The sequence below is a fragment of the Eretmochelys imbricata genome, chromosome 1, assembly GCF_965152235.1.
Source record: "Eretmochelys imbricata isolate rEreImb1 chromosome 1, rEreImb1.hap1, whole genome shotgun sequence".
NCBI classification, from domain to species: domain Eukaryota; kingdom Metazoa; phylum Chordata; order Testudines; family Cheloniidae; genus Eretmochelys; species Eretmochelys imbricata.
The window spans coordinates 259,704,546-259,720,846 of NC_135572.1; the positions used below are offsets into that span (position 1 = coordinate 259,704,546).

The 16,301-nt window shown below is 42.9% G+C and overlaps 1 protein-coding gene across 1 annotated transcript in view; it reads left to right on the forward strand.

Moving 5' to 3' along the window:
• The window catches only part of STAB2 (stabilin 2), a 138,849-nt gene that overhangs the window by 115,782 nt on the left and 6,766 nt on the right, over window positions 1-16,301 (forward strand). The window contains exons 58-68 of the mRNA XM_077828508.1: window positions 1,061-1,168; window positions 2,525-2,718; window positions 3,547-3,688; window positions 4,152-4,285; window positions 5,809-5,974; window positions 6,225-6,331; window positions 7,369-7,488; window positions 8,374-8,532; window positions 12,386-12,496; window positions 13,818-13,946; window positions 15,430-15,549. Of these exons, the coding sequence (XP_077684634.1) occupies window positions 1,061-1,168; window positions 2,525-2,718; window positions 3,547-3,688; window positions 4,152-4,285; window positions 5,809-5,974; window positions 6,225-6,331; window positions 7,369-7,488; window positions 8,374-8,532; window positions 12,386-12,496; window positions 13,818-13,946; window positions 15,430-15,549 (1,490 nt within the window). The remainder of the gene's footprint in view (window positions 1-1,060; window positions 1,169-2,524; window positions 2,719-3,546; window positions 3,689-4,151; window positions 4,286-5,808; window positions 5,975-6,224; window positions 6,332-7,368; window positions 7,489-8,373; window positions 8,533-12,385; window positions 12,497-13,817; window positions 13,947-15,429; window positions 15,550-16,301) is intronic.

A 16,301-nucleotide genomic window follows, 5' to 3' on the forward strand; every position in this document is an offset into this window, starting at 1 on the left:
AAGGCAGCAAGCCGGTCCCTGGTATCAAAAAGGTTGAGAAATGCTGGTCTCGTGTATCAACCACAGGATGGAGAACTGAGACCAGAGAGTTCTAATCCCAGCTGTCATAATGGACTTCAACAAGTTGCTTACCCACTCTGCGGCTTTGACCTTGTCTGTAAAATAGGGATACTATTTACTGGCAATTCTGAACAATTGGGGAAAAAAATCATTTTGGGTTGAATCAAAACTAAAATTTTAGGCATTCAAGGTTTTTTTAAACAATTTTATTTCATTTAATAAAATGAAAGGAATTGTGAAACAAAAAGTCATTTCAAATAAAAAAATCAAAGTATTTATTTTGAAAATGTCAAAAATGAAATGTTTTGATTTTTTTCTTTTTGTAGACTTTTTTTAACTGAAACTATTTGGTAACATTGACAGAAATTCACAAAATGTTTTAGTGTCAGAGAATTTGCATTTTTCACTGAAAAAATGTTTTGGTCAAAAAACTTCATCCAAGTCTACCTCCCAGGGATGGTAGGAGGATTAATTAGTTATTGTTTAAAAAATGCTTTGAAAATGTAAGCACTACATGCCTGCAAAATACAATAATTGTAGATGAACATATGTTTTGAAAACTGTATTTAATATCAATTCAAACAACATCCCCTTTTATAATATCAGGCTATTACTGTAAATGTGCTTCAGAGTAATGAAGATCATTTCACTTACAACTGATTAGCATCAAAGCATGGCCCAGTAGATAGAGCTTTAAATGAGGATTTGCATTCTGTTCCTGCACTGACCTGCTATGTGCTCTGGGACAAATCACTTCACTCTTGTTTGCCCATCTGTAAAATGGGAATAATGATGCTTACTGCCAGCATAAAGAGCTTTGAGATCTATGATAAAAAGTGCTATACAAGAGCAAGGCATTGTATTCCGTGGTGATATGAATTGTCTCACAGGTTTTTAAGTAAACATGTACTGTATACAAGTTTTCCTTTATTCTCTAGATGAGAGCACATTTTTAAAGTATAAAAAGTCATTTTCATCAGATATTTTACGTTCTTCACAGCTCTGCCGCCTGTATGTTCACCTAATTGTTCTAGTAATGCCGTCTGCAAAGAAAAGAACATGTGTCAGTGTAAGCCGTTTTATGAAGGAGATGGAATCACGTGTACAGGTGAATTCATGTACTTCTGTCCCAGACCTGAAGAAGAGCTCTGTGTAGCTCAAAAGTTTGCCTCTTTGACCAACCCGCGTTGGTCCAGTAAAAGATATTAACTCCCCCACCTTGTCTCTCCCTGAACCTTAAAGGCAAACGTTGTTTTCACCTAGCCATTCACTTTAATACACAGGACTAATCAGGGTGAAATGTTAACTATCAAAGAAGGGCCTGAACCAAAACTTCCGATCTAAAGACTTTCAGTGACTTCAGTGGGAGCTGGACCAGACCACCCGTCCCAAACGTCCCTGACTTTGAGACACATCACTCATCAGTCTCTGAAATAAATAAAGAGTAGTTACAGATTTTTCTTATACAGAGCGTGAGGTCAATGCGTGGTTGCAACCATTGTAATAGATGGTACTGTTTGGCCCTGGAAGGTGCAACACAGGGTGATTTCACTGGGGCTTCACATATATATGTGAGGGCAACAAGATAGCTTGCCAGCTCTATTTGGGTATGGGAGGACTTTGTGGTTTTCCAGCTCAATAATTCATTTTCAGCAATCTTTGTTTGATTACTTGAGGCAAGGAAACTCTCTGACAATATTACTTGAGAGCTAGTCAGTCATTATTGCTGGGACACATCATCTCCTCCACAGACCCATTATGTGGAGGGTTCCTTCATCTGGTAAGGGGGCTTGGCACATTTCCCACTCTCCGTTGTATGGAGTCAGGATTGTGGAAGGAGTAGGTAGGCTGCAGGACCACAGCAAATACACACTGTCCCCCTTCCATCCCAGCAGAAGTTAGCCAGAAAAATTAGTGCATCCCCAGGTTGTAGTAACCTTTCTATAATCCACCCCCAGGTTCATTAGGAGCCAACGTGGCCTGGGTGGAGTCCTTATTAGAGTAGCTCCATCATGGTACCAAGGAGCCAAGCAGAGCCACTGGGAGGTACAGAGCATGCGTGGCCCTGGCTTCTGGAGAATCTGCCACTCTTGGGGACTGGTTTTTGATGGGGTTGAGATCAGGAGGGACTTGTCCTGCTGCCCTCTGGGACAATGCAGAGGAATCTATAATCCTCATGGAGGTTTCCTTTCAAAAATTCCCATCCTGAAGCAGGAGAGGAGGTCTGGGCCAGTCCTACTATGTTAGATAAGGGATGTGCCCAAGCCCCTGAAGAGGACTGGGGCCCCTTTTGTGCAGGACTCTCTACAAAATAGAGAGTAGCCAAAGAAGCTTACAGTCTCGTCAGCCAAAAAATGTTCCAGTTGCTTTTAAATAACTGGAGCCAGCATTTCCTTGTGAAGGCAAGACACTCTTTAAAAATACCCTAACTCACCTATTTTTTTTTTTTTTTTTTGCTTTGTAGCTGTGAATCTTTGTAAACAAAACAATGGTGGGTGTCACCAGAATTCGAAATGTACCCAAACTGGTGTGAAAGTCCTTTGTAGCTGTCAGAAAGGATACACAGGAGATGGACACACCTGCCTTCCTATCAATCCTTGTGCTGATGGGCTCAATGGTGGTTGCCATGAGCATGCCCTTTGTACAATGACAGGACCTGTAAGTTGTTGAGGGGGAGGGGGATGGGGCTGGCTTTTTTGTCTTTGAAATCCTGACTAGACACCCACTCCACCTCCTAATGAAGTCAACAGGAGTCTTTCCAGTGACTTCAGTGGGAGCTGGACCAGACCACTCCTCCCAAATGTCCCTGACTTTGAGACTCATCAGTCCCAGCCTGCTTTCTACATAACTTTGGTGTCCACTCAGCTTACTGGTGGAAACTGTTTATATTAGAAATGCAGTATCATGAAACTGAGGTTATTTATACTAAAGGAATGGATCCCACAGCATGTTCAAGTATTCTGCATGCATATTTTGATAACCCTTATGCTGAGTGTCTCAGCCCTCCCCACCTTTGGGCCTTGGCAGGCTGGAATGTATAAGATGCCTAGAGGAGATGTAAATATTCCTACAGCTAAATCTATCTTCTCAGCCTGTTTCAATCATTGTATTATTAAATTCTTTTCATGGTTCCATATGTATTTATTTAATTTTGTTTTGAGTGGCTACCATGTATATTTATTATTATAATTCTTCAAAGCATATTCTGAGCGGTTTAGGTATAAATGCTTTGACCCTTAATTCAGCAAACCACATAAAAGTATGTACATAAGTGTTTTGTTCAATAAGGATGAATTCTAATATGTGTGTAAGTGGTTTATTGAGTCATAGCTTTTTTGCTAGTGGCATGTTAGCAAATGCACAGTGTGCTGTTGCGGGACTCAGCAAACGGGATACTTCCATGCATTCAGAAAATGCTATTTTAGGCTGTCATTTTTATGTTTCTAAAACATTCTGTTTGGACGTTTTTATTCTCTCTCCTACCAGGATAAACGCAAATGTGAATGTAAAAATAACTACGTTGGTGATGGGCTTGACTGCACTGTGATGCAGCTTCCAGTTGACCGTTGTTTGCAAGACAACGGGCAGTGCCATGCTGATGCGAACTGTGCCGATCTTCACTTCCAGGGTCAGTATGCCAGATAGACTCAGAAGTAGTGTGGTATGCAGAGCTCAGGCTAGGATCCTTCAATTGGATCCCTCCAGGTGGACTCCTGTGTCCATGTCAAGTTTCACTGAAGTCAAACGGGTTCTGCACAGATGTAGTCATTTAGGCCCCAACTGAGCAATCAATGCCTCTTCAGCAAATCACTTAAGCACACGCTTAAGTCCTGGCGAAGTAATGGGACTTACGCACATGCTTAAAGTTTAAGAATGTGCTTTAATATTTTGTGAGTTGGGACCTTTGAAAGCAACCGATTAAAATGATTCCAAATGGAAATATTACCCCACAAGTGGCTTGTTCCATGCTAGCTCCATTTCATGAAAATTCCTCAAGGATTGCTCAAGTTATTACAGAACAGGGCACTTTATGCCCAGAGAGTTAACCCACCTACAGCCCTAAAGTTAAATTATTGATTGTTTACTTACAGATGCTACAGTTGGAGTCTTCCATTTGCGCTCTCCCCAAGGGCAGTACAAACTGACTTATGAAAAAGCAAAGGAGGCCTGTGCCAGGGAAGGGGCAACAATAGCTACATATAATCAGCTGTCATATGCTCAGAAGGTGACATAGTGCTGAACTTCAGTGGCAATGGACTCATTGTGTCAGTGTGTGTGTACTGTATTTAGTGGCTCCACAAGGCTGAAACACAACTGTGAGACTTAGCTATTTGGAAGTTGAATGCTACGAGGATATACATTTATATCCTAAGGAGTGCAACTTCTTCGCTGTAGGAGTAGGCTTGGTAGAATTTGATTATTATTTTTTTAATTTCAACAGATAATATTAATGTTTATTTCTAAGCTTTTTTAGATTTTCATTAATTTAAATATTGGCAGTTGTGCAAAATTATGGGTTTTAAGCATTTTTTTAGCTATTTAAATATTCACACTTCTGGGAAATTATTGGGGGGGGGGGCAGAGTGGTCAGACAATTATTTAATGACAGTAGATGTTGAGATCCAAACAGTTAAAGCTTTATAACCATTAAAACACAAATTGCCAATATCACAGGTCAAAATATACAAAGTAAATAACCTGAAATCAACAAATCATACCTGTTTTTACTATTCATTCACTAGTCCATTTGTAACAAGGCTAATTCAAAAGTCTAAATCGCTGGGTTTTGACTAAGTTCTCAAGCAGCATTTTTCTTACTTTGCCTGTCTGTAAATTTCAGTCATCATCAGTGGAAATTATTTAAAGAGACCCATTATTTAAAGAGACAAGAGATACTGGTAAGATGAAAGACTGGAGTGTGTACAAGTGTGTAAATTTTCTTCTTGGGCACGTAGAGCAGCCTGAACCAACCCCAAGGATCCAGAGCCCTCTGGACTTTGGGCACATTCAGCTCTGGATCTGAACAATTCAGTTCAGACTCCTCTTTAGTGTAAATATTTCTCTGTGACAGCAAAGCCAGCAATAACATTGGCTTTGAGTTTACTGAATATTTATTAAAAAAAGAAAAGGAGTACTTTTGGCACCTTAGAGACTAACAGATTTATTTGAGCATCAGCTTTTGTGAGCTACAGCTCACTTCATTGGATGCATTCGATGAAGTGAGCTGTAGCTCACGAAAGCTTATGCTCAAATAAATTTGTTAGTCTCTACGGTGCCATAAGTACTCCTTTTTTTTGCGAATACAGACTAACATGGCTGCTACTCTGAAACCTGAATATTTATTATTCACATTTAATTGAACTTGTCAACGCTTCTTCTGTGTTGATAAAAAGAGGTCATTTTTATTCCTATTTTGCACACAAAAGCCACCCAACCGCTGCTAAGCACTCTTTGGCCCTACTCCTGCATTGAGTTCTGCATAGACAAACCCCCTGCACCTGGGACTCCACGCACAGGTGAGGTGGTCAGTGCAGGATTGTGCTGAGTTGAAATTCACCTTGTGCAGAGAGCCCACACAAAGCCAATGCACAGCTTAAGCCCTCAAAATAGGATTTAAGTAGGACTTCTGTGGCATGTAGGCATTATGTTGGCCCTTGGTGGGAGGAGGAGTTTCACTCACAGTGTGTTAGAGTAATTACAGTTCTGTTTCCTCTGTGCTTTACAATATTATTAATGTGTTGGTTACAGGCACAATACCACTTCTGTGCTGCTGGCTGGTTAGATAATGAAAGAGTTGGTTATCCAACTGCCTTCTCTTCCCCAAACTGTGGATCAGGATTTGTTGGAATAGTTGACTATGGACCTAGAGTCAACCTGAGTGAAACCTGGGATGTCTTCTGCTACAGAGTCAAAGGTAACGGAGTACCTACTGCCTACATCTATGGTAGTTTGGTCAAAAGGACACTATAATTAGTTCCAGTAATGTCACTAAGTTTAAAGTGCCCAGCCCATAGTATTGGCAACAGGTTCTCTTTCTAAGCTAGGAAAAATTTCTTTGGACTGGAAAATTATTTTTCTTCCACAGAGCAGTAGCAACCAGTGTCCTGGAATAGACCATTCATTCTTGGCTTGTTATCTAAAAGACATGTATTTGTATTTTACAGATGTGAACTGCACGTGTAAGACTGGCTATGTGGGTAATGGCTTCACATGTAGCGGGAACCTGCTACAGGTCCTGATGTCTTTCCCCATGTTTACAAACTTCTTGTCGGTATGGACTAAAGAAGAAGTACACTGTTTTGAGATACAAACAAACTAAACCAAGTTGCATAGCATAGCAAATACCCCACACATTTGTTTACATGTAAATGTTTGCTTTATTAGCTCATTCTACTCACATTGAATAGCATACCTGGCTGGGTAATCTCACTCTTCTCTTACTATATGAGAAAGTAAATACAAGCATTATAAAATGCAGCACTAAAGCAGGGTGGAGCCTTTGAAATCATGATTTAAAAAAATCACTGGTTTAAGTCAGGTGGAGACTTTATAAAAATAAATTGAAAATTTGTGTTGTTGAAAAATGTAGATTGAACTAATATGTTAATAGGGGGGTTGATTTCATTTTAAATGCCACAACGGGTAGAATATTTTATTTGAATTTTACCACACTGCTAGAGGCAAAAGATTGACATTTAAAGCCCTGATCCTGCAAACACCAAGGTAGGTATGTAACTTTGCTCATATGAATAGGCTCATTGATGACAATGGGTCTACTCGTGCTTTCAAGTTAAATCTGTGCATAAGAATTTGCAGCATCAAGGGTTAAAATTGTCGTCTTAATAAAAATTTCTCTCTAAGGGTATGTCTGCACCGAGCTAATTTCCAGCTGAGGCAGAGATATCACGCCAGCTCCGATCGAGCTAGCGTGCGAAAGGTAGCAGTGTAGCCTTAGCTGCACGGGCGGCAGGAGGGGCTAACCATCCTGCATATACACCTAGTGTTTCAGGCAGGATTGTATTTGGGTGGCTAACCAGTCCTGCTGCCTAGGTGGCTGCAGCGACACTGCTATTTTTAGCATGCTAGCTCAGTCACCGCTAGTGTGGGTATGTCTCCCCGAGCTGGGAATTACGACCCTGGCTCCAGTCTACGTATTCCCTTACTAGGATAAAATGGTTGTCAGTTCAAAGTTGTTTCAGTGTTAACAATGAAGTTGTGTTTTTTTACATATTCATTCAGCTTTTGTCACAATAACTGGACCATAATCCAGATTGCCCTCAATTAAGAATGAATTTTGTTTCTTCCTAGGAAGTCCTGGTTTACTCTAACAGCTCCACAAAAGGCAAAGAGTTCCTGAAATACCTCACAAACTTGTCAACCCGGGCCACTCTCTTTGCCCCAAACAATAATGGGCTAAGAGAAAATGAGGTGAGTATCTATTTAACCTTTTCTTTCATTCTGAGCAGGCATGCTGGAGTCCAATAGTAACTGTTAAAATTTAATTTGAACGAATAAATCTCAGGAAGAGACAGCAGGCCGAAGGGTTTTATTAGGTCGCTAATCGGATAGGCAGACTTGTCTGTCTTATTTTTTTCTCAGACAATCATGAAAACATGTTGAGCCACTTTTAAGAATTTTCCGTACAATGGGTTTTGTTGCCCCATATGAAAGTCCTTTCAAGGCAAGGTCAGCTCTCACTTATCTGCAACTGCATCTGTAAGGACAGTTATTAAGAGAAAGTTGTGTGTAATTTTGGTATCCGGTATTTGTTACACATCCATTCAGAGGAGGTTATTCTTCTACCTTATCACGTCCTTCATCCCTTTCCAATCAACTGTTGCTTTAAATTTTACGGGTGGAATCCTGGTCATTGACTTCAGTGTGGTCAGGAGTTCTTTCTAAATCCTGGGTTATCCCACAGTGGGACCAGAAGTTCATCCTGTGGCCTGCACGATCCCCCAGTGGTGCACTAGGTAGTTTGAAACTTGTACATTTCTTAAAGGTTTCCCACAAACACATTTTTTAAAGAAGTGGGGTTGTAGCGTTGTTTGATTCTTCAAGGCTCTTCTGTGCCTGTGATAGTGCAGAAAGACCAGCAAGAAGGGGAAGCCTTTTGTCCAGCTAACGTGTTTTGTTTTGTGTAATACTCTAGGGCCAAAAGAGCTATAGCCCCTCTTGCTCAAGACCACTATGTCAGGGAATGCAAGTAGCAGAAATGGAGAATTTCAAGAGCCAGCCAGGGAATTTAATCTAGTGGTAAAATCAGCTGGGTGAGTTAGATTGGTAAATGTGTCTATTTTCCCTCTTCTTTAGACACTTTCTGGACGAGACATTGAGTATCATCTGTCCAATTCCAGCACACTGTTTTATGAAGACTTGACCAATGGGACTACTCTTCAAACAAGGATAGAGAAAAGACTCTTAATTACATACAGCATAGGTCAGGATTACCAAATCCCGACAAAGAAGAAGGTATCTGTGTTAAAAATAAGTCTGCTGTCCTCACTCCTATCCACCATCTTGTCCTTTGTCTTGTTTATTAGCAAGCACCGCACAATCCAGGGTAGCCTTGTCCGAGAGAGAAGCAGCAAGCCAGGAGACTGCAATGATTTCTAGTGCACGTTATTCAGCATTTCATTACAGGGTACTGTTGAGTTACAGAAAGCTTGAAACGTGGGGTGGGGGAAGATGGTGGTTGGCCAATATGGCCAGAAGCATGTAACAGCACAGTGTAGGCTTGGGCCTAACTTGCACCTCAGGGTGGTAGGAGAGCTGGAGTTCGGTGGGAGAGGGGGAGCGGCGTTTAGTTTACTACTAAGGAACATTCTTAGTTCCTGATCGAAATTTTTCATTAAAAACAAAAATGGACCAAAACTGGCCTTTTAGATGAACATTTTCACAGAAAATTGATTTTTTTAAAAATAGTTTCTGCCATTTCCTCAAAAAGCTGACACCCCCACTCCCTCCCCCCCCCCCCCAAAAAAAAACAAAACAGAACAGAAAAAGTCAAAACAGAAAATTCTTACATTTTGGAAAAAACGTAACTTTTCATTTATGGTGAAAATTTTCACCTTCTGCCCAGCTCAAACACTTTGAATGACAGCAGCCTCTATGTAGCTACTCCCTTGGGCTAGACTCTGGATGCATGTGTAACCCACATACCTCCTGGGTGCGGCGTTCTGTCCCATCTAGTGGCACCAAGACCACTTAGAGAGAGAGATTAATGAGTTTGCTCTACAGCCTTAGCTAACAGCCAGTTGGCTTTTAGCTCATGCAGTAGAGGCTCATGCACTAAGTTGCAGAGGTCCCAGGTTCGATCCCGCCTGCCGATGACCAGAATCTGTTGGTGTTACACATGTATAGCAAAAGAGAGTCCTTACCCTAAAGAGCTTGTCAGCAAGCAGGACTGTTGCAGACAAGCTTCCAAAGAACGTGTGGCTAGTGTTCCTTGGCTAGAACAGAAGTGTGGACTTCTGAGGAAGGTGACGCATGGGAATAAATGAGAGCAGAGAAGAGATGGAAAGAAGATTGCTCTAGAACTCTCCCCTGTATCCAGAAAAACATTCAGGGGTGACAATTACAGCATATCAGATAAGGAATTTAAAAATGAAATTCCACCCTCTGTTCCATTCTACTACCCAGTTAGACTATATTAGAACAGCTGAACCATTGTCTCAGCACGGTACTAAGATGTATAGCTCCTTAAAATAATCTTTTCACTGCCACTTTCCCCTTATCTGACACTTGAGTTAGAAAATAACCAGAGATCTATTGAGGGGGTTTGCCCTCCTTGAACCTCGGTCAGTGGGGGATGGGGAGGTGTGTTGTACCAGCCCATGTGTCCAGTCAATTTTGGTCTCCAGATGATTGGAATACACAACCCTCCACGCTGTTTAAAATCCACCCAGAGAACATCCAATTTATTTTCTAGTCCCCTGGATTTGCATAAACAGCACTTGAGGCTTCTCAGCATGCACGTGAATGAGCATGCTCCCAACACCAGAGTACACTCCTGTCAACAACTATACTCCAGCACGCACAACTGTATCCCTACAAAGATGTCGAGCCCTTTAAACACAGGTCACATGTTTGTACAGTTATAAGCCAACAGTGGGCTGCATGCCAATCTTCAACTGGCTGAGTTAAACCATCTTTGATTTTCCTAGTTACAGCAGTGCCCAAAGGCGTGTAAGAATGGAAGGGAAACGAGACAGCTGACTTACAAGTGTGCACCCTCCATTCAGCTAAGCACTTGCCTCTCTCTAGCACGATGAAACAGCCCCACAACGCACTTTCAAGGCTTTTAAAATGAGCACTGACAGGCTAGTAAAAGTAGGGAAGATCGAGATTATAACCTAGGCCAGGGGTGGCCAACCTGTGGCTCTGGAGCCACATGCGGCTCTTCAGAAGTTAATATGCGGCTCCTTGTGTAGGCACCGACTCTGGGGCTAGAGCTACAAGCACCAACTTTCCAATGTGCCGGGGGGTGCTCACTGCTCAACCCCTGGCCCTGCCCCCACTCCACCCCTTCCCCTGAGCCTGCCATGCTCTCCCTCCTGCACGCCACAAAACAGCTGATCGGGAGGTGCAGGGAGGGAGTGGGAGATGCTGATCTGCAAGGCTGCTGGTGGATGGGAGGCACTGGGAGCGGGGAACTGATGGGAGGCTGCTGACGTATTACTGAGGCTCTTTGGCAATGTACATTGGTAAATGCTGGCTCCTTCTCAGGCTCAGGTTGGCCACCCCGGACCTAGGCAGTAACAGTAATAGTTTTCCTTTTATAGAGCCTCTTTCACTTCTCCCTTCTGGTGGAAGCATTACATTTGTGCTTGCAAAACTGAAAATGCTTTAATCTAATCCCTGAGGCCCTGGCACAGATCCACACATTCACACTGGAGGACGACATCTGAACAGGGTGTTATTTAGAGGTCAAGCAAACACCTGCATCCACGCACCCTATCAGACCCTAGAAACTGACATTCCACATAAAGTGGCTGAGCCCCAAAATCCTTTTCATAAGAACATTCATGCTGCCAGGAGAGACTATAACTCAGAATCATGCTGGGTGACTTCTACCATCTCTTGTGTAGTGCAGGCAAAAGTCCATGTGATTCTGTTCTGTCTATGTAGCAAAGGCTGCTTTGCTCACTGTTGGCACAGCAAACATGTTATGACTCACTCACAAGCAAGATCATTTGCGCTAATTCTTATTTAAAATATAATGCTTTAGACAGGGTTCAACACTGCACGTGGTTTTAGAGGGACTAGAAAAAAAACAGGTAAGATGACTGTAGCCTCAGCCATGCCCCACATACAGTGAGCACAGTTCTGGGGTAAAAGAAGCTGTTTGCAGCTTCCTGATCCTGGAGCCAAGCAGAGACCGGTTTGCCACTGGCATCATTGAGAGCAGCCCTGCCTCACCAGCCAGAGATTGTCACATCCCCCGCCCTCAGAAACTCCCCTGGCACAGCTCCATAGTGTAGGAAGCTGGATATGCTAAATCTACATCAGCAAAAGATTCCTCAACAGTGGAAGAATCACCAGATGATGAGATCCAGCTCCTGTTTGCCATAGAAGCAGAATAAAAAGGGACCAGACAGAGGCTCGGGATGGTTCCATAGGCAGCAAGAGTTCAAGATGAGTTTGTCAATTGCATTTAGAACAGTCTGGAGTGACTGTAGGACTGGTTGATCCATAGCCCATTACTGCTCCCTTTTCATCTCCAGATTGTCCATTCAACTAGAGCCCAGGGAAGCAGTGACCAAATGCTGCCATCCAAGACCTGTTACGTGGCCTATATGAAATGAGTTGGTGGGCTCAGACTGGTTGACAGGTGTCCACCTTGCAATGCCACCAGAACAAATAGTATTTAATGATAACCTCAGCAGAAAGCCAAAAATTGATGGGCATGGAGATGACAATGCTCCTGGCCAGGGTTGAGATTCAGTGGCAAGGCCATGAGGAGAGGGTTGTCCTATTGCTCCTTGTCTTGTACTTTGCTATTGAGTCAGGATTGTCAGTTTCATAAATCACTAAAAACATGACACAGATGAAGTGAAATTAATTTCCTAGCATTGTCCATTCCTAGATTCCCGCTCCTGTTGGTTAGCTCTGGCAGAGAGGAGCCCTCAGAGGGTTTGAGCAATTGTGGGCTGATGTCCAATAACCAGGCAGGGTATTTTCTTTAGGCAGATGTATAATTACACAAGAAGAGTCTCCCTTTCCTAACCAGTGAAAGACATAAGGGAAATAAATCTAAATTTTACTTTGCTTCTGAAATCAGGAAGGTCAAAACTCAGTTCCCATTGTTCTTTTTCTTGTTTAGAATGAGACCAGATACGTGGATGGAAAATCTATTCTTGAATGGAATATCATTGCTTCCAATGGAGTAATCCATGTCATTTCAGAGCCTTTAAAAGCTCCTCCTCCACCACCTGTAAGTATTTGTTGTTCTATCTTTTGAGATCATTGCTGTCAGTTGTGAATAACTTGTCCATAAAATCTTCCTATAATTCCTTATAAAGTAGCCTGTCAGTTGCATTCTGGTTTTATTTCCAGGTTAAGAATTTACTTTAGCATAAATTGAATTTAAAAAACTCAAGGACAAAGTTACTGGTAGAATTGGTCAAATTTTTTTCTGATGGAACAATTACCTGCTGGAAAATGCTGATTTGACTGAATCAAGTAATTCTGTGGGAATCTGCGAATTCCATCAAAACTTCCTATGGAAGCTTCAGCTCCCCCAGATCTCTGGCTCCCCTGAGGCTAGCTGGGAAGCTGGTTTACCACATCAGAAATTTTTGGAAAAAATCCATTTCAGTTCTTCCAGAATGGAGTTCTTTGAAAGTTTCTGTCCTAGGGAAAATTTTGCATTTCTGATTTTTCATTGCGACTCGGCACAAAAATAATTCTGTGATGTTTTCTGTGGGATGGAAATTCCAATTCCTGCACAGTTTTGATTAGCAGATTATCACCACAAATCATACCAAGATAGCAAGGCTCACGAACACACTTATTCTCCTTTCAGCGTGTGCAAGCTTGGCACTTTGTCATATTCTGAGCAAGATCACCCTAAGAGCTTGTCTACACATAAGTTGAACTGCTTTAGCTACAGTTTAGGTATAGTTGTACCAGTTTGACCTTCTCAGTCCAGTTATTGTGGAACAATCCCATCCAGTGTCGGTGCAATTATACTGCTATAAGCATTTACTGCAGCGTAGCCTGTCCCTGTACAGAAAGGGGAATAAACTATTCCAATCTAAGGCATCTTGCTACTATATAACTGCATCCGCATTTGGGGATATACTCATGTAAGTATTTTGTTAATAGCTCACACCCCCAGCTAACAAACAGTGTGCGTGTAGACCAGGATTTATCATTCCACTCCCATACGCTTACCTGCACACAAGATTCTATTGCAAAGGGCTACATTTCCCACCTTTACAGTGCAATCGTCTAACCGTGTTTTTTTCATAAGAAGGAACCTTCTCTGGGGAAAGGGATCGCTGACTGATCAATGAGCAGCTTGGATGCGGTTATAAAATGACGGTTTGTTTTAACTCATGTTTATGAGGGTCTGAGACCTGGGAACTGTCAAGACAAAAGCCGATCAAGAAGAATTAAACTAGCGGCAGCATTCCTGCCACCTACGCTGCCCTTGGCATCCTTACGGTGCACAGCATTTTAAATTATGGACTCCCGCTTTGGAGTGATGCTCAGTACCCAGCTCCAGCACTCACTCCTCTCTCTATGATCAGGCTTCTCTCCACACTGGATTTGGAACAGGAATATTCTTTGCCATCATCCTGGTTATTGGAATCGTGGCTTTTGTCGGGTACTCGTACTTCAGATTCAAGAGGAGACATATTGGCTTCCAGTATTTCAAGGTAGGAGGAGGTTGAGTGTGAAATTGAATGAAAAGCGGTCGACACCTACTCATGCCTATCCCCATTTAGGGGCAGATACAAGCTACAATATACCTCCTGTTTGGGTCGGTCTTCAAAAGTGTCCTTCCTTGTTACTCTGCTAGTTAGTAAATACGCTTGTTTGCATCAAAACCTTCCCCACCCCCTCCCCTCACCCCCGCCCAAACCCTCATGGCTACCTCTGTGTGCGGGGTCAAACTCTGTTCCTGAGAATCTAGGGGCTGTTCCTACACTTGGAGAGAGGCAAAGTCTCTTCAAATGGTCACAATGCAGCCTTGCCCAGGCAAACCAAAAGCCTGCACAAGGAATCTCCCAGCCCATTTACCTCAAAGCAAGGACCAGAGACCTAGTCAAGGGAGCACAAGAGCGTAAACATAGAAGCAGCAGGGCCATGGCCTATCCTACTCAACAGCAGTCCTGAGTGGGCCACGTGCTCTGTGGGGATGCAGTGTGCATACGGTCCTGCACACCAGGTGAAAGTGTGCTTTCCTGAGGCACAGTCCTTCCAAGAACTCTCCCTAGGGCAGTGTTCACACCCAGCCATGGCCACAGCCTTGCTCGAAGCTTGTATTCTACAGCAGCCCTGACCCAAGGTCCTATTTCTCCAGCTCACCTAGACACTCAGCTTCAGGAGGCCATTAATTTGGAAGCCTAACTATGCCCACTTAAGTGGACCACCACCCAATACCCCTGTTTTACCACCAAGTGTCATGATAGTCCGGGGCTTGTCCAGCGTGTGTGTTTGAACTGAGATTTGATAGCAAGGAAGGCCAGAGAGTTAGACCAGCATTTGCTAAGGTTCTAAAAGGTAAGTTTAGGTGTGATATTTAACATGGAGCGAGCCAACATGATTGCTTCCTGTGAAGGCACTATGCAAAACTAATCTAGTAACAAAACTATTCAGCACAAGCTACAAGGATGGACGATTTTAAAAAATCGTGTGTGGGGGGGTCATGTAAAAGGATCAATCTAAAAGAAATTTCCCCCAGAAACAGCCAGTTTTTGTCCCTACCTATTCTAGCCCCTGCATATAACATGAATAGTCATTTAGGATTGTAAGAGGAATATTGACCAAGGGAAACTGTGATTTATTTGTATTATGCACCCAGAGGCCTAAAGTGAGATTGGGAACCCGGTCTGCTAGGCACGGTTCAAATCACACTTCCCAGGCTAAAGCATTTGCAATCTAAGTAGAGAAGACAAAGGATAAGGGGAGGGGGGAAGAGGCAAATTGATTGCCATGGTAGAGCCGGTACCAGAACTCAGGTCACCCGAGTCCGAGTCCAGGTCCAGCACTCTAGTCATTTGAGCACCCCGCCTCCAATCACTACACCAATACACATTATTTGGTTACGTGCGGCAGAGTCAATGAAACGCCGAATGCCTCACTGGATATGCTAACGGCAGAATGATGTATTTTAAATGGGTGTATGGTTTTATACAGTCAAAAGAAGATATAGATGTGACAGCACTAGACAAGCCACGGCTTTCAAACATCACAAATCCCTCCTATGAAAGTTCTGCTGCTCCTCCTCCACCGGAGCCTGCCTACGAGCCTTTCTCTGTAAGTTTTCACTTTGATTTTGGAGATTATGATAATAGTTTAAGATCATGGAGACGGAATTCTGCAAGGGGACAGTGTCTAGCTGAAAGTTGGGAAGGAGGGGGGGTCTATACTTGGGGGGGAAATAAAAATCCCACCCTTGGGCCAGCTCCACCAGTAGCAAGAGTGGGGCTCTAGATCACTCGGCAGCATTTTAGCAACCAGAGCTAGCAGTAAAAGACAGGGCAGTTAAAATGCTGCTGGCTGCTAGTAACTTGTCTATGCAAATGTTCCCCCGGTCTCCAGTTACTGCCTGAGTGGTAGCAAGGGTGGGAAATGTATAGAAGAGGCTTTAAAAAAAAATTTCCTTATCTCAGCTGCAGACACCTGATAACAGTGGTTTTCATCCTGTTCCGTACAGTGACCCTATGTAAGAACAGGGATGTCCCAGAGTGAATATTCCTATAAAAAAAACTTGCATGCTGCTCTTGTATCAGAGTTTGATGGTCATTCAGCAGCATTTTACAAGCCTGCTGTTACACTCGGACAAAAGTTTGCAATAGCAAGGGGACACAAATATTTGGGGCACTGTGTAATTCCTCCATAATAATTGAAGGGAAAGGTTAAAGAAACTGAAGGCAAGTGGGGTTAGTCCTTATGGCCCCGATTCGGCAAAACACTTCAGCATGTACTTAAATCCTATTGACTTCAGAAGCTCTAAAGCCTGAGCTGTAAGGGCTTTGCTGAACTGCGGCCCCTATAGGGCTGATGAC